Source organism: Thunnus maccoyii, chromosome 16 (genome assembly GCF_910596095.1).
Source record: "Thunnus maccoyii chromosome 16, fThuMac1.1, whole genome shotgun sequence".
NCBI lineage: Eukaryota > Metazoa > Chordata > Actinopteri > Scombriformes > Scombridae > Thunnus > Thunnus maccoyii.
The window spans coordinates 4,656,599-4,680,786 of NC_056548.1; the positions used below are offsets into that span (position 1 = coordinate 4,656,599).

Sequence of the window (24,188 nt, forward strand, 5' to 3'; positions counted from 1 at the left end):
AAAGGACCAGTGTGTAAGATTTAGTGACATCTAGTGGTGAGGTTGCAGACTGCAACCAAGTGAATACCCCTCCCCTTCCAAGCGTGTACAGGAACCTATGGCGGCTGTGAATAAACGCAAAAGGCCCTCTCTATAGCCAGTATTTGATGCAACATGGCGGCCTCTGTGGAAGAGGACCCGCTCCCTGTGTAGATATAAAGGGCTCATTCAAAAACACAACAATTCTTATTTTCAGGTGATTATACACTAATTAAAACATACAAATATGAATATTGTACTCCATTTCAATCAGAAGAGACTCCATTTTTTATGTAAGTAAATATTATTTATTGAACAAGCATGACAGATGAAAGTGGAAAAGTCTTTGGCGATTAAACCCCATCGTGATGTCATCAGATATAAAAGGGGGAGGTGAAGGCGAGAGTAGAATAGGATATCTCCCTGATGGAGTCTAGACACTGGCGGTGGTGATGAATGAGGCATAGATCTTGATGGGCTTCTGGTCCATTCGGGCCTGGTGTTGAAGTAATGTAGTGGAGAAGATGAGGTGGTGATCTGGAACGAAGAGGAGAGGAGCGAGCTTCCGGAGCGACGGCCATGGAGGTGGATGAGGCCGAGGAGAGTCGCGATGATTGCTCTGAAATGACAGAGCTGACAGCGACAGAGAGGGAAACAGATTTTTAAACTTTGACAGTTAAGCTGTGATTGGCGGTTAGAAGTCGTGGAGGAATCTGATTTGATAACTATGAGTGACTAAACAGCTGATGCGAAAGCAAGAGGAGCAGAGGAGGTGCTAGATGCCACTAAATTCTACACACTGCACCTTTAAGTATGTTTTCTCATGATTATGCTGGTGGGTCATAAGATACCACATCACATTTATGAGACACTAAGACACTTCAACATTGTCAATCTATAAAAAAAAGATTAATAAATTTGTTGCATGTTAGCTGAGCAATGAGTTTCAACACATTTCAGTTGTTGATTCAGCCACCTGCAGGCATCAGCTGCACATAAACTAAATTTGGAACAAAGTGCCTGAGAGTCTCGGACTAGCTAGCAGACTAGCAATGCTGACTACCCTTAAAACTAAATTGAAAACACATGTTTAAGCTGCCTTTTAACTCAATTTTTGAGCTGCATTTCTTTATCCTTTACTCTGTCTTTTTAATTCTCCTCCACTTACTGTTCTATTACTTTTACTTGCCTCTTTTAGCCTTGTTTTATTTTTTAATTGTTCCATGCCTGTTCTCATATTCTTTTGCATTAATGTAAAACACTTTGAATTCCCTGGTGTATGAAATGTGATGACCTTCCTTGCCTAAATAATAAAATATCTACATGGGTTCCACTTGAAGTCACTCAATATGTTGATGGATGAATAATATTTACATTTGCTTTCTGCTCAACATTTCCAGTTGCAGCGCCGTGCTGGGCAGCCATGATAAGTCTAACATGGAGGTTTTTTTTGTTTTTTTTTACTCTGTGTGGGCGTCGGACTCAAAGGCTGAGAGGCCTCAGAGGAGACGGAGCTCCTCACTGGCTGCCGTCCATACACTAAGTGCTCTTCATACAACCACACTGCATCTCGCTGCTCTTTAATTTAGTCAGTCCACATTCAAGTGTTTCATAAAACTCATGCTCTGTTTCATCAGTTTGGCCTTTCAAGAAATCTCATCTCTGCTTATGTTGTGCGGAACGCTATCAGCATCAATTCTTTAAAATTAAACCAAACCTTTGACCTGTTTTCAAACACTTTACTTGATTCAAGGCAACACTCAAATGAGATGAGAGGTCTGTTTACCACAGTGATGCTTTCACTGGCTTCAGAATGCATTAAGTTATATGGTAACATAAGAAGAAATCTATCAGAGTGAGCATCTATTATATAATCTATAATCTATTAGAGTGGGCTGTAGTATGTTGATGAAAATTAACCGCTTAGATATACAAACTCAGTATTATTATATATTATATAACTTGGTCTAATCAAAATTCAACATTGACCCACTTAAGACTGATTCCAGATATAATTTCAAGACATAAAGAAACTAATTTACAACAGTTTAACCTCCTGAGCCCTGATTTTGACAATATTATTTCCCCTTAAGCAGCTTTAATTCATGTGCAAATATGCCCTGAGATATTAAAGGAGCACACGGTGCAAATCTGATTTTGTCTGATTTGATTACAGTAAGAAAGTTTAAATTTATTCATGATTTTTTCAAATTAAGTTAAAATCATTATTCCATGGCCATATTTGATTTAACTATTAAAGAATTGTTTTTATATACTTGATCTTTTTATTTATCTTTTTAATTTTTATTGTCATTTTGAAAAAAACTGACTGAACTGATTGAAAAATCAGTTATATATCAGTTATATATATATATATATATATATGTATATATAGCACATAATACAATTATAATAGTAATAATTAAAAATTACAAATACAAATACAGTCAAGGATACATGGACATGATATCTGTTTCCATAATTTAGTCATAAGTTTTCAGGCAGAAATACTTAAAAATGTAAGTAAATACAGCTCTTTATAATACTCCATTCTTACACAGAATTTCCGTAGGTATTCTACTGAGTCTAAAATCTACATCAAATACAATATTTTTTTTCAATTTCAGCATTTATTTTTTTCCTGGAATGTCTTTAATCAAACTTCAAGGAATTACACATCGAAGTAAAAAAAAGTTCCGAGTATCTGAAAGTGAAGAAAAAGACACTTTTATCAAGTTTACTTACAGCAAAGTGTCAGAAAAAACCTTTAAGTGCAGCTTTCACGTGATTCATCACATGTATGTTTAGAGCAGGAATTTGTGGAATTGAGATTTGTGGAAGGCTGTAAGCAAAAACCCACAGTGGAAGGCATGAAATTATATATATATATATATAATATATACTTAAAGGATATATATATCTTTTAAGTAACACTTATCCTAAGACTTATCCTTTAAGTGTTACCATTTCCCCTGTATACAGTATAGTTGTATACTTGTATAAGCAGTATGTTTGTGTATAGACTGCATCTTGTGTTGTCTATGATACGTTGACATTACAGCAGCAGTACAAACCTTGTTATCCAGTCCTGGTGAGCTGGGAGCTGCAGGCGGAGGGCGAGTGTGCGTTACCTCGGCCTATCACGGACACATTTAAAAGACCTGTTTGATGCCAGCAGGAGTGGGAGATGAAAGTCCTGGCACAGCACACTTTGACATCATCAAAACACAACTCCCTCACAACACTCAGCGGCTCTAATGGCTGTGTTAAAAGGTACTTTTAAATACACCGATTTACAAGTGGCCGCTGGCGTGGTCTGTGTGGTCTTTGTTCCAAATTGAACATGAATGAATTCTACATAATGAAACAGGAGAGCAGCCGCAGCAGATACAGCAGAGAAAAATAACAGTTTACTGTGACTGAGTTGGTTAACATTTTGGGCAAAATGTGGAATTTGTTTTTGGAGATGGAGGTTTGTCATAGAAAAAGTACTCAAATTTTTTAATTTAGTTAAAATACTGGAGTTAAATATAAAAACACTACAAAGTCCTGCTTTCACAAATTTGACTCACAGGAAGTAACAAGCAGTAAAATGTGAGTAAAAGTACTTCTTGTGAAGAAGAGATGACTTCAGTTTAATTAAAAAGTGAAAACATTATACTGTCAGTTTAGGGGATTTCTATGCTAGGATAGAGGGAAGGAATAATAGAGGTATAGAAAAAGAGGAAAGGAAGGAAGACAAAAAAGAAAGATGCAAAGAAGAAATTAAAGAACTAAGGAAACAGATGAAAGAAGGGGAAAAGGGAGAACAGAAGGAAAGGATAATAAAAGTACAGAAGAGGGAAGGTAAGAAGAAAAATGTTAAAATGAATGTTGGAAAAAGAACAGAAGAAAATATGTTAAAATAGAAAGAAGAAAGAAAGAAAGGAGCAAAGGATAAAGGATTGAAGGAAGCAAGTTGGGAGGAAGAAGAAAAAGGTGAGGAAGATTGAAAGAAGAAAGGAAGAAGGGAAGTGAGAAGGGAAGGACTGTAGAGGGGAATAATATAAAGAAGACTGAAGTATGGTAGAAAAGAAGGTAGAAGGATAACAAATAAGAAAAGAGGGAATAAAGAAGAACAGCGAAAATAAGAAATGAATGAATTTTTGGCTTTTGACGTCTTACAAAAAGCAGTGTGTAGTCAGGGTCACATTTCAGATGTCTATGAGTTGTTAACAGCTCCACCAAATAGTGATTTTTCTCTCTAAACTTCTCACATGGTTTCATTTCAATAAATCTTCAAATGATCCAATATTTCACCAAAAAAATCAAAGATTAGAGAAAAAGTCCAAAAACTGAAAACAGATTTGTGTATCAGAACTTTATTTTTTCTTCTTTCCTCTCCCATCAATCATCTCACGACCTCTCAGATTTATCTGCTGACCCTTTGGAGGGGCCCCGACCCCTAGATTGGGAACCACTGGACTAAATTAGCTAACTGTATATAAAGTAGTGTAAACTAGCTCCACCTCCAGCAGCTACAACAGTAACATGCTGCTCTAACACTGATGCTTCACTATTAATAATCTAATGATGTCATATATAATAATATATCAGTCAGAGGGACCAAACCACTACTTTTACTGCAATACTTTAACTACATCAAGCTCATAATACTTATGTACTTTTACTGCAATACTTTAACTACATCAAGCTCATAATACTTATGTACTTTTACTGCAATACTTTAACTACATCAAGCTCATAATACTTATGTACTTTTACTTAAGTAAAGTATCTGAATACTTCTTCCATCACTGGCTGCAGCTGAATCTTGTACACATCTCTGACAATGTTTTACTGGTGCAAATGCTAAAAGCTTCCACCTTTGTGAGAATTATGTATAAAAAAAATAGCGAGACACTGTATGTGTGTGTGTGTGTGTGTGTGTGTGTGTGTCATCCTTAAGACAAGAGATGAGTGCAAGTCTTCCTTCCTCTGAAAAACAGCTTGTGACATTTAGAGATAATTGACACTGCATTTTTCCCCCCTCGCAGCCTTGCTCCCCGCAGCCCTTCATTTTCTCAGGAGTGACCCCGCTTGCTCCGATGAAGTGCTCTTCACAGGGTTGTCATCCAAAAGGTCAGATCCAGAGAGCGAACGAGGCATGAAAAAAAAAATAAAAATGGAGATCCCGGCATCCATCTCGCTGTCTAGATCAAGACACTCATCTGACCTTTAACAGTATATCAGCCTCAACAAGCTATCAAAGTATACGTGGGAGTGCAGCGCATGTTGCCTGTTCATCTGAGTGTGTGTATACAAGACGGGAAACACACAGAAACTATATAAACGACAAACATGTTTCTAATATTTACATGCAACAATACATTCCTTATAAATATCTTTCTGTATTTATCTACATACAGTATACTGCGGGGTCAAAAGTATAGAGCTGTCAATTACAGCACTAAAATATCCTGATTAAGATGGAACTAGGGCTGCAATTCACGAGTATTTTCGTTATTGAAAATGTCAGAAAATGGTGAAACATGTCAATCGTTGTTTCCCAAAACCCAAGATGACGTCCTCAAATGTCTTGTTTTGTCCTGATCAACAGTCCACAACCCAAAGATATTCAGTTTACTGTCATAGAGGACTAAAGAAACCAGACAATATCCACATTTGAGAAGCTGCAACCAGATAATTTAGACATTTTCTTCTTGTGATTTTGAGAATTTGGAAATGTTCCTCTTAAAATGACTCAAAATGATTATTCAATTATCAAAATAGTTGGCGATTAATTTAATAGTTGGCAACTAACCGATTTATCTATTAATCAGTATTAATTATTAAGCTGCAGCTCTGGATGGAACCTTTAAATCATCCACCCGTGATGTTTCTCCTCTTCCATTAAATACATTTAGGATGACAGTTTTCACCTGGATTCACCTGGTCACAGTAAAGTGACTTTGCTCTGTTCTTGTCACATTAGATTTTGCTGTAACTTTCACATCAGCCTCAAAGCGACGATTACGAGCGGAGCGTGTGTGGATATTTTTGTGATGTCTGTCATATCCACCACTTGAGGGCATAAAGTGCGGAACATGTCGGCACAGCTGATCCACAGCCGTGTAACATATCATGATGAAAAATGAATTAATGTCAAAAGGTGCGGAACATCTGCTGCCATTTGTCAACGCCGGATTCATGAATAAAATTATTTTGAATGAGGGTGACAAGTGATATTTGAAAAGTTGCAGCGGTGAGATGTCATGTTATGACGTAAAATGCAGCAGTGGATACAGCAGATGGTGGAGTTGCTCTCCTTGAATAACTATGAGGCAAGAAGGCATAAACCAGAGACTAAAATAAGAACAGAGAGTTTGGATTCATGCTGCAGCCTCCAGCTCAGAGGAGAAGAAACACACCTGAGCCAGCTTCAATGAGAAGAGCTGCACTCTGCTTTAAATAGGAAAACATTTCCCATTAAATTATGTGATTATTAATATGGATACATGTGGTTTCTGCTACTTTTTATCAAGTACTGTAAGTTAATGATTATAGATATTGACACAAGACATAAAAGCTACAGTTTTTAAAGAGGGTTCAGTCATGTAGTCAGGAGTGATCTGGTGCTTGTTGTTTTGTGATACTTTTGTTGTATAAATGGGCTTCATGCCAAAACATTTTTGTATTTTTCTCCTAAAACGCTCTTTTTTTCTGTGAGCTTTGCTCATACAAGTGTTTCAAGTCAGATTGAGCAAGCTCTCTTAAGTGCTTGAACTTAATAAATATAAATCGCTTGTTTCAGCCTGATGAATGCCACCTGTTCATGAGGAGGTGCAACGCCACTAAACTGCAATATGAGGCCACATGTTCTGCTTTGTTTGTGGGCGAGTTTCATTCACAAAAATGTTACCAAAGAGTAGAATTTCACACTGAGGAGCTTCAAGACCTGCTTTCAGACGTCAGCAGACAAAAACATAACAAAGTTAGGAGCGTCAGTAGTCGTATTAAGGACACAACATTTCTGTGACAGAAATGAAGAGTGAATCCTTTTAAGTTAGATGTTAAAAAACGGCAGGCAGTAAATTCTAAGATGTACTTATTCTTGATCTACTTACAAGTATTGTGTGTGTATCCAAAGCTTGATATATCTTATTCCTCTGTGCCGTAGACCTCCGTTGTTGTCCAAAAACTGTTAAAAACACATCAATGAGCCACAACACTGCACTGGGTAACATGTTCACCGCTACATATCACAACCTCTTGACTTTGAACTACACTGTAAATTTCTCAAAAAGCTTCAATACAAAGTCAAGAGGTTGTGATATGTAGCATAACAAGCTAGCAAAGCTGTAAAAAATGGAACCATGTTCCTGCACATGCTCAGTACCATCTGCCTTACACAGAACTACTCTCTGGAGACTGAAAATGTGATCACTGTTATTAGTCTTTGGAGCCATTTCTAAACAAACAAACTTGTCCAAACTCTTCATGATGAAGGGACATGTCACTCAGTGCAGCCGTGTGACTCACTGGCGCGTTTTTAATAGTTTTTGGACAACAACGGAGGTCAACAGTACAGAGGAATAAGATATATCAGGCTTTGGAAACACACACCATACTTCCATTCAAGAATTTTATTTATTAGGATAAGCCCCTTGTACCATCTCATTTTCGAGGGGGTCCCAACATATATCACACTCTAAACAATAGAGTGTGAGTGGATCACCAAATACCATAAGGTATAAACATCAGGTATAAACTGTGACGGCTTCATTGATTACAAGAGCAGTCCATTTCAAATTAAGAAGACAAGGCATGCTTAAACATACCAAATGATGAAATGGATCTAATATCATAAAACATAAAAGCTCTTTTGCTAATTGTTTTCTTAGCACAAGGGACAGAGATATAGAGCAGAGTGCCTAACTTGATAATTTGAAGTAAAAGGTACAAGATACTGTTGTAAATAACGAGGATAACTGAAATGAATACATATAAATATAAGATGAAGCCAGTGAATGTGTCTTCTTACATTTAGAGATGGCCTTTTCAGTGCAACAGACATTGTACAGAGATGAGTGAGCAAAGGACATCCAAGGACAAATCTGCAGAGTCTATTATATGCTGTGTTAAGTGGAACAAGGTCTGATTTTAATGCGTTTTGATAGACAACATCATCATAATCACAAATTGGAAGTATAAGTTGAGAGGCGAGTTTCTTACGAACATTGTATGTAAAGCAGTTTCAAAATCGATGTTGATTTTATGTAAGACATGATAAAAGTGTGATTTGAATGGAGTTCAGAATCAAGCCATACACCAAGATATTGAATATTATCACTTTTATGCAGAGGAGTGCCGTCATTACAGGTTATTACACAAGAACCGGGTATGGATTGGAGTTTCTGTCTGGTACAAAAAATTATAATATAGTGACTTTGTTTCATCAAGCAATAATTTATTACATGAAAGCCAATCTTTTAAGATGTTGCAATCAGACTGAAGAGAAGCTTGAATTTGTGGTAGATCAGGTTTATATGTATATATGACAGTGTCATTAGCATAAAGTTGATCACAACAGTTATGAAAATTAATGGTAAATTGTTTAGAGAAGAGAAGTGGTCCCAGTGTGGAACCCTGGGGCACACCTCTTTGTTGATTTATTCCCATGTAAGACGACACATTGTTTTCTGTTATGAATGTATGAATTGAACCACAGAACTAATGTAAAGGTAATGAAAGACCTTGAAAAGGTTGGCTTATCATTTTAATGTGCAGAGTTGTGCAAGGATGATCATTTGCTTTGTTAATGTGTGTAGGTCCTTGTGAGAAGCAATGTGTTTTAGGGAGGCACACTCCTCTCTTTCCATTCTTGTTTAGGCTCAGATAAGGTAACATCCTGGGTCTGGGAGTAAACAGGACAGGTTAGGGCTCTTGCCTTCCTGTGTCCTTGGGAGATGTGGTTCTTATCTAGCATACATGGGCATGTAAGTGTATACCTTGTGGCTGTTTGCCATTGGTTGTAATCCACAAGTTTGTATAATTTGACCAATCACACATCATTTCTCTGTTCCTTCTCTCATTATAATAGAATAGATTTGCTCTTCGTTCGGTGAGACGAACTGATGCAAATCTTTGTGTGTTTCTGTCTCCTTATTGTATTGGCAACTCTTATTTGATTAATAAAATGTTTATCTGATGTATTAATCATGGTTTTGATTTTGTTCCAGAATTGCTTCTTAAAAAACAAGTGAGACATTCTTTATAGTAGTTAGATTTTGCATCACAGGTTTTTGTCTTGCTCAGCTGCCTGTATACTTCCCAGTCAGCATTATCTGTTGTCTGACAGAATTTGGACTATGCTTTGTTCCTCTGCCTAAAGAGACTAATAAGTTTGGGGCTGATCCAAGGGAGATGTTTACCCTTGACCTTATCAGTTTTCCAAGGAGCATGTTTGTCCACAACATCAATAAACTCAGTGTAGAGAAAATCCCAAGCATCTTGTACATTAGGTATTAATTGGTATCTGCCCAGTTAAATTTCTTCCGTTGCCTGATTTTGATAAATCTTGGTTGCACAGTAGACAACTGAGTGATCATCATACTTGTAAGTAGATCAATTCATTGTTGGTTTGGTTCTGCACATGAGATTTGTTGACAACAAGAAAAATATAGAAAATCGCCAGCCTTATCCTTTAAGTTATGAACACTTGACAAGTTAATGTTATATCAGGGCTGTTTTTCCTTGAGTTTGTTTTGAAGTTTTCCTGCCCTCTTGTGATCAAAAACCACTTAATGCAGCTTTAATGTTTTGTTACACGACAGATCCAGATGTGTCTTAATGTCAGCAAAACAGCTGCTACCACTTAAAGCATAAATATTAAAGTGAAATGTGTTTTAAGAGACTTGTGTAAGAGGTGATAAGTGTAACTAATATAATTGTAATTCCTTCTGGTTGATCACAAATGACTTCAAACTGAGTTTAGAAACCATCTCATCCAGTCAGGTCACACCTGAAGCTCCCCTTTGTATGTACAGTATGAACCACATGGACAATGACTGTAAGAACGTTTTTAAGAATTTTGAAAAGTTTATTACTTGTGCAATAATTTAGGCTTCCAGTATTTTAAAAAATATCATGTCTGTGACAAGCGACACACATCTAAAATATACTGGTTATATTCTTACTTCTGTAACAAAATGGTCTGCCTTTAAATTCCTGTGAACATATTGCTCTTATCTTAAGTAAAACAGAACACAATTACATTCCCTTTAACACCTACTGTATGAGAACAATGTGTACATATCATAATATATTAAAGAATGTATCGTAATAACATCGAATAAAGCGATAAAGGCTTCCTTAATCAAATACTGTTCTTTAAAACATCGTAGCTATTATTACAAAGTGAATAGTGAGACCAAGATCACCAAACTACAGCAGTCAGCACTTAACATATGTAATTTACATCTAGTTAATGTAAAAACTGTGCACAAAATACCGTAGCTACCATTAGTAGTAGTATGGCACACAGGAGCTAAATACTTAAGACAGCATTTAGGAACATCTGTCCGGATCAGATGTGCAGATGATATCTTGGGCATTTGGAAGGCAAGGGCTTGGAGCCAGAGAGAGAAAATATTAAATTAAAAACTCGGAATTGTGACATATGCCATATTAGACAAGAAAACCCTCAAATACTTCAACTGAAGCTTAAGTGTGGTCTCTATACTTTGAATTATGACGTTAAAAACATGTTTGCAGCCTAATTTTAGGCAATCAATTCTACTTTTTGGTAATTTCCAGGCAACTCAAACAAGCTCATAAAGAGAAACTCAAAAGGCATGTGCCATCTAGACAAAAAAGGATTCAGGGTGGCAATTTGGTCCCTTCAGTCATCTTTACTAACTTACATGTGTCAGAGCAAGCTCCCTCATCAGCGCAAGATCTGTACACAAAATAAAGAACATCTTCGCTAGATTTATTTAGAAGTTGCTGACACGACTCTGGCTTCAAGCCCCGTTAGCTTGGGTTTGGGAATCTGTTTGTTCTACTCTTCCTCCTCTATTTCTGTGATCTTTCTATCCATGTACATTATGTGCTCTTCTATTGGACTCTGTTGTGTTCATCCAAGTCTGGACACACTCACAGTTACAGTGGGCTTTGCAGGAGAGCTTGTTCAGTTGGAATCCTGCATCTCCGCCGCTGAAGCCTCTTCGTCCACAGCGACATCTGACCGCTCCTCACCTGGAAGAACATGCAGATGCTAGATTACTCGCTAATCTTTTTAAATTACTTAGACTTAATAACACTCCAGGGCAGAGTCCTCCACCAGGTCAGGTACAAAAGGGTACCCAAAAGTATGTGTAACACGTAAAAATGTATGTTTATATTAATGAACAGGTACAAGCACAAGTGAAAATGAACAAAATGTGGGCAGGCAGCAGGCGAAATTATCATCTTAACCAGCTGAATCTTATCAGTCCCAATTAATCGCCATTAATTGTTTTATTTTGAATGCCCAGGACAGTCATGGCAAAACCTTTCGGCCCTTAATTCACATCTGGTCAAATAATAGAGAGTCACTGATGACACAGCTATGTAGGCTAGCAGCTAGCAGATCAAAATGGATGACCTAAAGACAAAAATAGCCCGTGGTGAATACAAAATTGTGGACAATACATTGTCAAAGGCCAAGTCGAACGTATAGGAGAAATATAGTGTGATCAAAATTTGTTAGCAAGTATCTCCTTCTCAACTAATCAGCTTTATGTGTTATGCTAAATAGCAAATGTAGGCATACAAACATGCTAAATTGAGATGATGAACATGGTAAACAGTACATCTGCTTAATATCAGCATGTTAGCTTTGCCAAATGTAGCATTAACATCAAAGCACTACTGGGTCTCAAGCATTACAGAGCCACTAACATGGCTCTCCGATTCCAGCTACTCAAATGCGAATATTTTCTGGTTTCTTTAGGCCTCTGCCTTAGTAAACTGAATATCTTTGGCTTGCGGACTGTTGGTCAGGACAATAGCAGACATTTGAAGACGTCAGCCTGGGCTTTGGGAAACAGTAATCAACCATTCTTTGATATTTTATGGACCAAACAACTAATTTAATAATCGAGAAAATAATCACCATTTCATTAATCAATAATGAAAATAATCATTAGTAAAAAAGTAAATAAATAATACATTTTAAAAATCATCTTGTTTTACAAGCAGGTGTACATAAAACTAATAGAATATGAGAATTAAAAAGAATATCCATATTAATATCAAGGCCAACTGTCTAAAGTCCAAAAAATATCCTGGAAAACCATATTTAGCCAAAAACCAAAATCTTCTATGCAAATGTGACAAATACTGTTCTTCAGTTGTATTCTTATAACTTGAGGCAATGTCAATATGCAGCATGAACGCAAACTGAGTGAATGCAAAGACCCAACCAGAGGCAGACAGACACAGATCCACACTAGTCGTCATGAACTGAGATGAAGAGGAGTCACGATTTAATTTGAGCAAGAAAGTGAGTTTTATGATTCCATGAATGTACACACACTATGTCTGGAAGCCTGAAGACTCAGTAGATTTACTAGATATTGCAATCCACTTTTCAGCTCCATGAAGAAAAAAAAGAAATGAAAAAGAAAAAATAATGAAAATAATACTGCCACATTTCTGTTACATGAATATTATGCCACAATATATATTCTATTGAGGACATTTTGTACTGTGAGAACAAAGAATGGTAGCAAAAAATACCATTGAGATGGCTAAAATGCAAGATTCAGTCCATCTCCAAGATGAATGCAAAGTGGATCATTATCAGTAGAACTAACTACAGAAACCAACTACAGGAAACAACCCTTAAATATGAGTGTTTATGAGTATCCAGTGATAAGATCAGAGGAGTATGCCTGAACTGTAACTCATAATTCAGCTATTTGTAATAATACACAAGCTGCTGATTGTTCACAAGTCCTGGTTTACTTGTAATTGACTGTTCGGAAACTAAATGTGGTAAATACAAAAGGGCAACAAGGTCCAACTTTTTCCACTGTGGTTTCATGTGAAAGACAACACACGCTCCTCCTCACCTGCGGCTTGTTCCTCTACACACTGTCTCTCAGTTTCAGCGTCCGGAGAGCTCGGCTCGTCCGGGGGCCAGCGGAGCTCGCCACTCTCCACCTCGGCTCCGTCCGTCGGCTCCACCACGATGGAGGGAAGCCTCTTGGACAACTTTGGATACCTTTCATGGGTATCTGGGAATATCTGTTGTGAGCTTATGTAAGGTTAACTGAAGTGTGATCATATTTGAGGGGGGATAAGAACATCGTTGTTCACGCCACACATGTGAAAGAACAACAATGCAGTAAAAATGGGATTAGGATGTCAGATGAAAGATCTAAAATGGATTTTTGATGGTGGCTTCACTCATATTTTACTTTGAACTCTGACTAAACTTATGACCTCTATTTTGATTGTGCTGCACATGCTTTCCTTTACGTTTTTTCTAATTAAATTGTACCTGACATTATCTTGACACACTGTTGGTCTAGCACAAAGGTTTTCAAACTGTGAAGAGAGATGAAGAGTGGAGAGATATGAGGCAAAGATACTGCCTGAGGTGAAAGAGACAGGTTTATGCCAGTGCTCTAAAAATAACGGGAAGTTAATTATTGTAGTTTGGCCTCTGTTTTGGCTGCTTATCAACACTTGTCAGCGCGGCTTTGATACAGAGCTCATGGAGGCAATTAAAATACTTTAAAACCCTCAGTGTCCAATTGCCTCAATTTGCATCAAAATTTTTCTCTGGGTCTTAACTCAGTCAAATTTGACAACACAAACATGAAAGACATATTTTTAGAATCAATGTGACTCACACTTCCCAAAGATATTATTGTACCCAATGTCCATAAATCCGCTTAAAAATCATAGAATATAAGACACTCCTTACAGTATAACTCCAGAACTTGCCTGCGTTTTCTTCAGTATCAACGTAATCCAGTGATAGTTGTCTGTACATTAGGGGTGTAATGGTTCGTGTACTCGTCCTGAACCATTCAGTAGAGGATGTTCAGTTCGGTGCACGCCTTTCTGAGTTTGGTATGGTCCATGACCCAAACAGTTACTGTCAAAATAGTTTCATAATAAGACTTTGAAAACCCCTGGTCTAGCAACACAACAACAGCGATACTGACATCTAAACGTCTTCTGGACTAAATTTGGTGGCAAACTGATTTTTAGATGTCTTGGTTTCCTAGAACCTGTGCTTTAACTGCATATAAATGACTGCATTTCAGTGAGAAGCCAGTCCTGACTATACATTTGAAGTAATGGTTATACAGGGTTTCCACCACGAAACTGGTTCGCAGTAGTAGTAAGCACTCTCATCCCCCACCCTGTTATGTTAGTAACAATACAATATACTGCAATTCAAAGCCGGTTCAATTCAGCTGTGATTAGGATATATTTCTACTTTTTTAACTAATAAAAGTTGATGATATAAATCAATTATTTCATCATTCATTTGAATTTGGTATTTTCAGTGATGTATAGATGAATATCTGTGAAAATAAAACAGCTCATAGCTTCAGTGAACTGGAGCAGTTAGAAGTAGCATTAGCTGCTAATGCTAGCTTACTTGCCTTGTGCTAACTGCTCCTCCTAGTAACTTTACTGTCAGGGTACACATCGCCTTCCTAAATGAGTAGTAAGGTTTGTGGCAGATTTTAGGATGCAATTGTATGTTTTTAAGACTGCAAATGCAACGTAAAGACTTGGTAGTCCGACATTTCTTCTAGCGTGGAAATGTTGTGGATGGCTTGAAGCTAATGTGTGATTGGACACACCAACACACAAACAAGGCACTACAGGAGTACATATTGGTTTTTGACAGCCTCATCCAATTTCAGAGTTTCATGCAGAATCTGGATCAGATCTCTGGTTGTGTATCAATGTAGCCAAATCTCTGACTCTTGAATATGTTTTCCAATCCATTAACTGGTTAATCTTTACATCTCTACTTTTTTACCAACATTGCAACGTGTTGCTCTAATTGATTACTGTGCATCGATCAGTCAGTCACCTGCTGAGCTGACACACATCTTATCTTGTTATCAATGTATTTCTTAGATGACTGTTTAAACAGTTACATCACTCATTAAATACATGGCCTTTGCTGTGTGATGTAGCACCACTGCTCATTTCATATATCGTATTTCATAAAAATGTACGAATTTCCTCTGACATTAGTGGAGACAGGGCACCTCCACTATCAGATGCTGCAGGAAACCACATTAAACATGATCCAGACCTTTGAAAAACTTTCACTGTCATGTCTGTTTCACCAAGTAAAGTACTTTCCATTATATATCTGACTGAAAGGAAATAAGAAGATTGAGCTCACAATAAAGGCTATCAAGTAAAGCAGTGATCATTCTTTATAATTCACTTAAAGATGATACATAATGTTTAGAAAATAAATCTTGCAGCAACAGACGATAACTCACTTGTCCTTTTGGCTCAGTTTGAAAAGACACATACCATTCACTCACAGCAGAGACTGAGTCCAACTAATGACCTTAGTCGCGTCAACCCACATTTTACCTTTGTTCATCAGTCCTGTGACTCACCGCTGTGTGCTTTCTACTCGAATAAAGCAGAAATGCTTTGAAATAATCTAAACACACATATTCACACACATATTCACAAAAACCTGGAAGGATACTGTGTCCTGATCTCCTCCTGCTCCACCGCTGAAGTCCTCCGTCCCCGGTTCCAGAGAGTTCATCACCTCAGTCATCCTGGAGAGAATGATGATCACTAATCAATAAACTGACCATGTTTTCTCTGCTTTTGGGGGATTTCTTACCACCTGAACGTTCATGGTTGGCTTACCTCAATTTATAAATCCTACATCTAACATTTAGGTATCAATCTTCAACACTTTATGATTTGAATTGTGTCTATATTACAGCTAAAACAATTAGTTGATTAATCGATTATTTGATAAGCAGAAAATTATCTGCAACCATGTTGATATTTGATTCATTTTTTCTGTTATTTTTCAAGCAAAAATGTTAAACATTAAACTGTTCCAGCTTCTTAAATGAGACAATTTGATGTTTTTCTTAGTTTTACATCATTGTAGATTTAATATCTTTTGGTTTTGGAGTTGGTCAAACAAAACAAGTAATTTAAAGATGTCAGTACTTATAGATATTTATTTCACTGTTATCTGAAATTTTATATTGACTGTTAAATCAATTAAAATAATCTGGAGATCAATTGATAATGAGTTAGTTGCAGCCCTAGTCCATACAGTAGCACCAAGTATCAAAAATGCCTTGTTGCTGTCTGTTCAGAACGCAAACAAAATTTTAGAGAGATGCAATTGCATACAAAGTCTATGAAAAGATGCAATTAGACGCAAACTGATGTGAAAACAAGTCTGCCTGAATTGAGAATGTTTCAACAAAAGTATACAGGTATCCCCAGGCCTTATGAATCTACTTCATAAACGTACAGAGACGAGAGGAAAAAGTTTGGGGGAAATAACAGACACAAGTGGAGTTTCTGCTGAATTCTGAGTTCAGTCAGAGGCTGAGCTGAATACAAACACACAGAGGAGTAGATGAGTTTGTTGTTAGCCATTTTAAAGCAGAGCTGCAACAATTAGTAGATTAATCAATTAGTCAATGGGCAGAAAATTAACCAGTAACTATTTTGATAATTGTTCCAGTCATTTTTTAAAGCAAAAATTACAAATATGTGCTGGTTGCAGCTTCTCAAATGTGAGGATTTCATGCTTTTCTGTGTCATAGATGACAGTAAACTGAATATCTTTAGATTTTGGACTGTTGAAAACAGCTCTACGGTATTATAACAGGCATTGTTCACTCTTTTCTGAAATTTTATAGACAAAATGATTAATCAGTAGAGAAATAATCATTGGTTGCAACCTTAGCTTAAAGATAATGTTTGTGCAGTCTGACCTTTGTATGAATGCAGTGTAAGACAGTAGTCTACTAGTGGTTGGTTGAATCTAGTCTAGAGTCACTAGAGAGTAAATCTAGTCTAGAGTATCTAGACTAGAACTACTCTCTACAGGATTCAAAAAATCCCTCTAGACCCCATCAGTGATTTTTCTGACCATAGTCAAGACTGGCTTACCAACTAGGAAAAGCAGGCAACTGCCCAGGGCCCCTGGGTTTACTCCATATCATTTGGGTCCACAGAAAATTACATATTGTGTGTTAAAATTCAGGCAGCACAGGAGGTGATAGCGGAGAGTTTTACTGCCAGTTCAACACAATCTGAATTTGCCATCACTGCCTAAAATCCAGCTCTCACTTCTCTTATCACTGTGTTCACAGTCCTCTTGTCTCAGCTGTCTCCACATAAGTGTCAATCAGCCATTACTCATAAGGACGTGGTACAACTTTTCCATCCTGCAAACCGTTGAATTATGTGAACTGCCAAAAATACAAAATAATCTAGGCTGTATTTCATTGTTTCTTGTGCCTTTGGAGAGATGTGTATGAAAATGTTCTCTACAATATTCATCCAGTTGGAGGCCCAAGAATTACTCAGTCCTGACCAAGAGATTGACCTGAATGCACTACAAAGGTGCTTCACGCCACATATTCAGCATAACCTTCAGTGTTTAAAGGAAGCATGAAATCATCATGGACTGAGGAGTGCATGCCACAGTTCACCTTTCCAGTTGTGGTTACTAAACCACAAAGAGGGACAAGATTTCTCAAAGGTAAAAAACATTTTTTTAGATGATGTAATGGATACCATCTTATCCCCTGGCTCAATTATTAAAAAATGTAAAAAAATGTAAAATGGTTCACCCACAGTGAAATGGCCTATACATTCTGAACAGCTGTATTCTTTCTGTATTTCAGACTGATGAGGGTTATGGTGTGGACTGGGAGGGACCACATTCCCTGTGGATATACTGTCAGTGTTCCTGAGATCCAGGTCCTCCCGTGTAGGTGAGTAAACAAGACCTTACGGCTCTACCAAACCCCAACATTCCTTTCACTCAAGCATTGGCAGTTTATCTTGAAACTGTTCAGACCCTCAAAGTTATGTTGAACACAGAACCTTAGATCAGGCACCATTTTCTTCACAAAAACTACAAAATTGGAGGAATAACTTAGTAAAGTCTAACCTTGGAAGTGACACTGGAGTGCAATGTGTAGCAGTTATTTATTCGTATTCTGCGTTATTGTAATGAATCCAGTCACATAAATGTACAGCTGGTTAAATTAATGCCAGTCTACTTCAGTATTGTTTTATCTATATTGGCATCTTATGTTTTAAAACAAGGCTGATGACTGTAAGCCCAGAACATCATCCTATGTCAGATCCTATGTCAGTCATCGATACGCTCAGGATGGCAACACTGCCACCTCCCTTCCACCTCAACAGGTCTGTGTTTTAGAGGCTCCAGAGCGGGACGACGGGGAGAAGATTTTGTTTCAGAGTTGATCTCTGGGGGAGGGGTGGGGGGGTCAGATTTGAGAGTGCACTTATGACCTACTGGAGTATGTGGAGAATGAGGGGAAGACAATTGCAGGCAAGAGGGTGCTGTATTCAGGCCAGACTGCTCAGTATCATTTTAGGATATTTCCTTTCATACATTGACATTGTCAGTACAAATTCTGCCCCATGTGCATGCTGAGCATTTTTGAAAGAAACATAATAGGGAGGCTATTTGGGTAGATGCAAGAGACACTGCACCTTAAATTATCACCAAATCTACTTCTCCAGCAGTACCGGTATTACAGAAATATTTTCTGCAAGTATGTTTCATGCATAAGTTGTAACAAAGCAATAGCAACCAGACCTTAGTTAAAGTGATATAAATAAAAACCTTTGCTCATCGTCCCTTTGAAACCAGCCAACAGTATGAGTCCTCCGCTCGCTGCTGAAAGACAGACTTTACATGTGACAAGTTATCAGAAACACCACTTTCCATACAATCAAACCGGCAGTTGCTGTTGCCATGGGGACGAGCGATTGAGATTTTATGCTTCTGATTGTCTGAGTAGTGCACTTTGCCTGAGCGCACGAGGCCCAAAGCTGATTCGGGGGTATTCATGTGTGCCGTTACGCAGTAATTACCGCCGTCAGGACGGGGCCGCGTTGTTGTGAGACTTCTCTGTGAAACCTGGAATTGCTTCTGCCCTTCATCATCGCGGCTCTGAGACAATACAGCCTTTATTCCTCATCTGAGGCTCGTATTGTTCCCCTGGAGGGAATCTGTGCGGTCACTCCGGCCGGTCTCATGTCCTGGTTATAAAAGAAAAGTCTCTGCTGCTCTGTAGGTAGACACTGAGGACGCCTGTGGAGGTCTGCACATGATTTCAGTCTGATGACTCTGTTTTCAAGAAGTGCATTCACTCTGCAGTGATGTGAAGCGTAAAAGACACAGGAATTTAAATGCTGAATAATAATTCCTTATTTAAGCCATTAGGTCTGAACAAGGTTATCCACGTGTTAATGTCTGCCTGTTTACTCTGCGGGAAGCTGCTTCACTTCTGCCTCAGCAGAGAAATGAAATGTTAAGACGTTTGTCTCTTTACATTTACAGTTGGTTCAAGATGAAAGTGTTTGAACTGGTGGTTGAAATTTCAACATCTAACAGTTTAAAATAGCGTTCTTTAGAAGTATTCAGCTGAATCATGAATTAAAGTCTTTGACCAAAGCAAACTCTGGATGACTGGAGGTTTTTTATGCTCGACAGATCAACAGAAAATTGATCAACAACTACTTTGATAATCAAATAGTGGCTCTCACATTGGGAATTTGTTACTTTTCTTGGTCCTACATTAATGTGAATGTAACAGTATAGTAATATGTTTTTTAACATTAAATTTTAAATTGACCCTAAAGTTAGTGACAAAGATTCCTGAGCAGTGAATTAAAGTAACAGGGCTTCAATTGACAATTATCTTCATTATTGTATTACTAAGTAATTAGTTCTTTGGTCTATAAAATGCCAAAACTAATAGCTGGTACCAACTACAAGTAAAAGGAATCCAACCCAATTTCCTTAATTTTTTCTCTAATTAACAATCAAAAAGGTGAAAATTATTAAATTTAAAAATATATGAAAAAGAGAAAAGCAGTACATTTTCACATTTTACAAGCTGTAACCTCTTTTCTTATTATTCTTATTATTTTGCCGTGTTCAGGATGTTTGCTGTCTGCTCCCCTGCTGTCTGTGCGTGTGTGTCTGTTTGACCGAGGGCGGGGCTGAGTTACGCACACGCGCAGGCAGAGCAGAGAGGCCGCAGCGGACAGGATAAGCAGGTGTTTCAGCTGCATTCATACAAAATCCAGCAATGCGGCACCTTCCCTCAGGGTTGTGCAGAGGTGTGGGTGTGTTTATTTGTGCTTTGGAACGTAACTGCTGTGAAACAATAAGAAAATAATGTTTTATTCATTTGATTCACGGCTTTGTTTTCACTACTGCTGCTCGCTCTCTTCTTTCACTCTCTCTCTCTCTCTCTGCTCTCTCTCGCTCTGGTGTCGTTGAGCCAGGGAGGAGGAGCCAACTTTGAACGCAGTGTTTACAAACACCAACCGACAAATCCTGCATAGGATATTTAGCCAACTTTAGGGCTGCAACTAACAATTATTTTCAATATCGTCTAATCTGCTGAATATTTTTCCAAATAATCAATTAGTTGAAAATTGTGAAAAAATGTCGATCATCGTTTCCCAAGGTGGCGTCCTCAACTGTCTTCTTTTGTCCACAACCCAAGGAAATTAAGTTTACTGTCAACGAAGACTAAAGAAATCAGAAAATGTTCACATTTGAGAAGCTGGAAACAGAGAATTTGGAGATTTTTTTTCTTAAAGAGTGACTCCAGACAATTAATCAATTATCAAAATAATCTATTAATCAACTAATCGTTGCAGCTCTACCCAAAACCATCACAGCTCCCTGATGTACTTGCGCCTACTAATGTCTTTTAAAAAAATTTGATTTCCACATGAAACACACCCATATCTCCAGAAAATTACTCTGCATGCCCAGTGTCTCCTTTTCCATCCTTGCTGATTGTCTCTTCAGATGGAAGCTTTACATCACGGATTAAAATTCCTCCTCTCTTCTTTTGTCCATCACGGGTTTCATCATGGTGGAGACTGTCGAGTTAAAGAGGAAACGGCACCCGAAAGCAAAAAGTGGCTTCCACCGCACCCTCCAAACCCCACTCCAGGAGTCTGACGGGCAGTTTAATCCCACTATTTTAATTTTTGCAGATAGTACTGTATATTGATGGGATGTTGCAGGAATGACCGCCCCACTCTCTCCCTTCCTATCGCCCCAGCTGCAGTTCAAACACTTTTTTTCCATTTCTGCAACTAAATCAGAGCCAGCAGCAGCCAACACCACCACCTCCTCAGCTGCAGGTTCCTCAGATAAATCCAGTGAGTTTCTTACTGCCCAAGGACATAAAAAAAATTCAATCCGTGGCCAAATATAGTGATATTCTTCGTTACTTACCATACAGCCTTGCAAATGCTCCATTGGTGTATTTCTATTGAAGTTTAATTTGATTCCTCCTGTTTTCGCTGCCCTAATTCACATTTCCTGTTCTATTTTTACGCGTAGTCAATGTTTTAATAGCACAGAAACTTATTTTCATTCATTTTTATGCATTTTAACATATATATGATTAAAAATGACTGTACTCCAATGTGCAGGATTGGAGTACAGTCTTACCTGCTTGGCAAACAACAGGTAGCCTGTTTACTGCAGGTGGCAGACACTATTAATAGATTTAAATAAATACTGGCACCTATATAAAACAGTTTCTGCTACACCTACACTTGAACAAACACTATTCAGGCTGATCAGTGCACAATCCCACACTCTGAGCATCACCAGTGCGTAAAAATCACAAGGAAAAGCAGCTTTTATGAATTTTCCTAAACCTTCAAGGTGCAGTTTTAATTATTAAAACTGATTAATCATTCAGGTACTTATAAAAATTGATAAAAGCAGATTCTAATTTAGTATCTGAAATGAAGTACCGTGTGTCTGACTGTTTCCAGAGTGGTGAAAAGGCGGATAAAAGCTCCGTACCTGTCCGCGGGCTGATCCAGTGTCTCAGAGCAGGAAGGTCTCCGTCCTCCGCAGCTTCATCACACTGATGCTGCTGCTGCTGCTGCTGCTGCTGGTGGTGAGGATGATGATGGTGGTGATGATGATGCAGGCTGTTGTGGGCGACAGGCGCGCAAGGCTCCCGGTGAAGTTGCCGCTCGCATCAAAGTGTTCAGAGCCTGCGCAGTGGAGCACCGGCGCTGCCTTCGATGACTATCGGAAACCTTAGTATTACGGGATGAAGATTGCAATCCCAACCTTTTCCTGTCAGACGTACCACCAAATGTGTCCATTTGAAATGCTTTAAACTGTATGTTGTTTAAAACTGTTAATCATATAAAAGTGTACAATAGATTCATTGTGTTTTGTGTTACTAACACTTGAGGAAGCAGAACCTGGACATTCCATCCATATATTCAACTATTTCAACTTTTTATCAATTACTTTTAGCTAATTATTTCAACTCTTCATCCATTACTTTAAACTATTACACACACTTTCAATTCCATCACTTATTGTTCAGGTGTTATAGCTGACTGAATGTGTGAAGCCTTTTTTTAAAATCACAGTGTAATTTCTATTATTTCAGATTAGTCGAGTGTACTCCACACTCTTTCCACCCTCTGGCAACCGCAGAAGTACCCTGATTGGAATTCACTGTTGTATATGAACAAACACCCCTGCCCACATGGTCTACTGTTTGCTTTTTTTCCCCGTAAATGTCTTTTTTGTCTTTTATTCAAAGTGCATTTGTTTTCTACTTTTAACTACTGCTCTGTTGTATTTGTGTGTACCTTCTTTTTGCCATTTCGTTTATCTATGTAAAGCATCTTTGAGTAAAATGTATTACAATAATTTGTATTATTGCATTTAGGTTTGAGCCCTTTACTTCTAATGAAGCAAAATCTTACTGCTACTGCATACAATGATATTTTATTCAATAGTTCCACAAACAGTTTGGGGAAGATTTCCACATACTTTTGGCCATGTAATGTATTTAGGACAATTCAGATTAAACACTGATTCCTTTCTTTTCCGACCTAAGGGGAAAGTGACATAACCAGATTGGACCTAATTTGCCAACTATTATGTTTTTTCTGTCAAGTGAAATGACTCATTCTCACCAGTTTACTTGCTGTTGCTAGAAGGCGCTGTATTTATTGAACTGCAACAAAGTTATGACATATTCAGTTCAACACTTGAAAGTGATGAAATGTTGGAGTGCAAAACTAACAGCTACAATAAAGGACTTTTTTTTATTTATTTCAGGTGTCTTGGGAGTTTAAGCAGGTGCTGATCATGTGTTTTGAATTTTGGTGGAGGGAATGACCCCTTGGTTCACACATACAGCTAATTTACAGTTTACAGTTACAGTTTAATAACTGCCTGTGATGCGTTTTGTTGTTCTTAATTATGTTCTTACCATTCTAAATAGTTGTGTGTTCATACCTGGTGAGCGGTGAGCATGTTCCCTTCTCCATCTCGTCGCTTGATGAAACACCACACCAGCCATCAAAATACTTGTTGTGGTGTCCATATTATTCTAATCAAGTAAGTCTCTTGAAGCTACACTTTACGAGGAGCACCTGAAGGCAGCACCTAATCAGCAGTGAGGCGAGCAGCCGTTGATGAGTTTAATTGTTAGCGGCTGCTTTTGTCAGGTAATTTGTCACATTTTATACCATAAAACTAAAACTGGGTGACACATTAGACGTCGTCTCTTTTATATTTGACTCTATGGCGGTTAAGTAAAGTTAGTGAAGGGTTTTACTGGTATATAATGGCAGCTATCAACCAGCACAGCAGTGATTAGCAAAGAAACGTTTCATTTCACCGTGTGTTACAGAGATAATAGAGATGTAGAGATAATTCACTTTTTTTAAACCCCAGGTACACAGTGGTAGTTAAACAATATATTTGTGAGCTATGTCTCCCTCTAGTGTGCAAATACAGATGTTCTCCTGAATAACTGTCAGCCTCTTTTTGACACTTTTAACAGTTGAAAAGGAGTTTGTGAGCTACAATTTACTTGGTTGGC

At 37.9% G+C, this 24,188-nt stretch overlaps 1 protein-coding gene across 1 annotated transcript; it reads right to left on the bottom strand.

Annotated features, from left to right (window-relative positions):
- Window positions 1–10,092: 10,092 nt before the first annotated feature.
- On the bottom strand, window positions 10,093–22,324 carry LOC121880593 (protein LBH-like). The gene is made up of 4 exons (XM_042387914.1): window positions 22,133–22,324; window positions 15,749–15,824; window positions 13,116–13,290; window positions 10,093–11,256 (listed from the first exon to the last, which is right to left on the bottom strand). Exons 2-4 carry the CDS (start codon window positions 15,821–15,823, stop codon window positions 11,189–11,191), a joined length of 318 nt encoding a protein of 105 aa, XP_042243848.1. The 5' UTR covers window position 15,824; window positions 22,133–22,324; the 3' UTR covers window positions 10,093–11,188.
- Window positions 22,325–24,188: the final 1,864 nt, after the last annotated feature.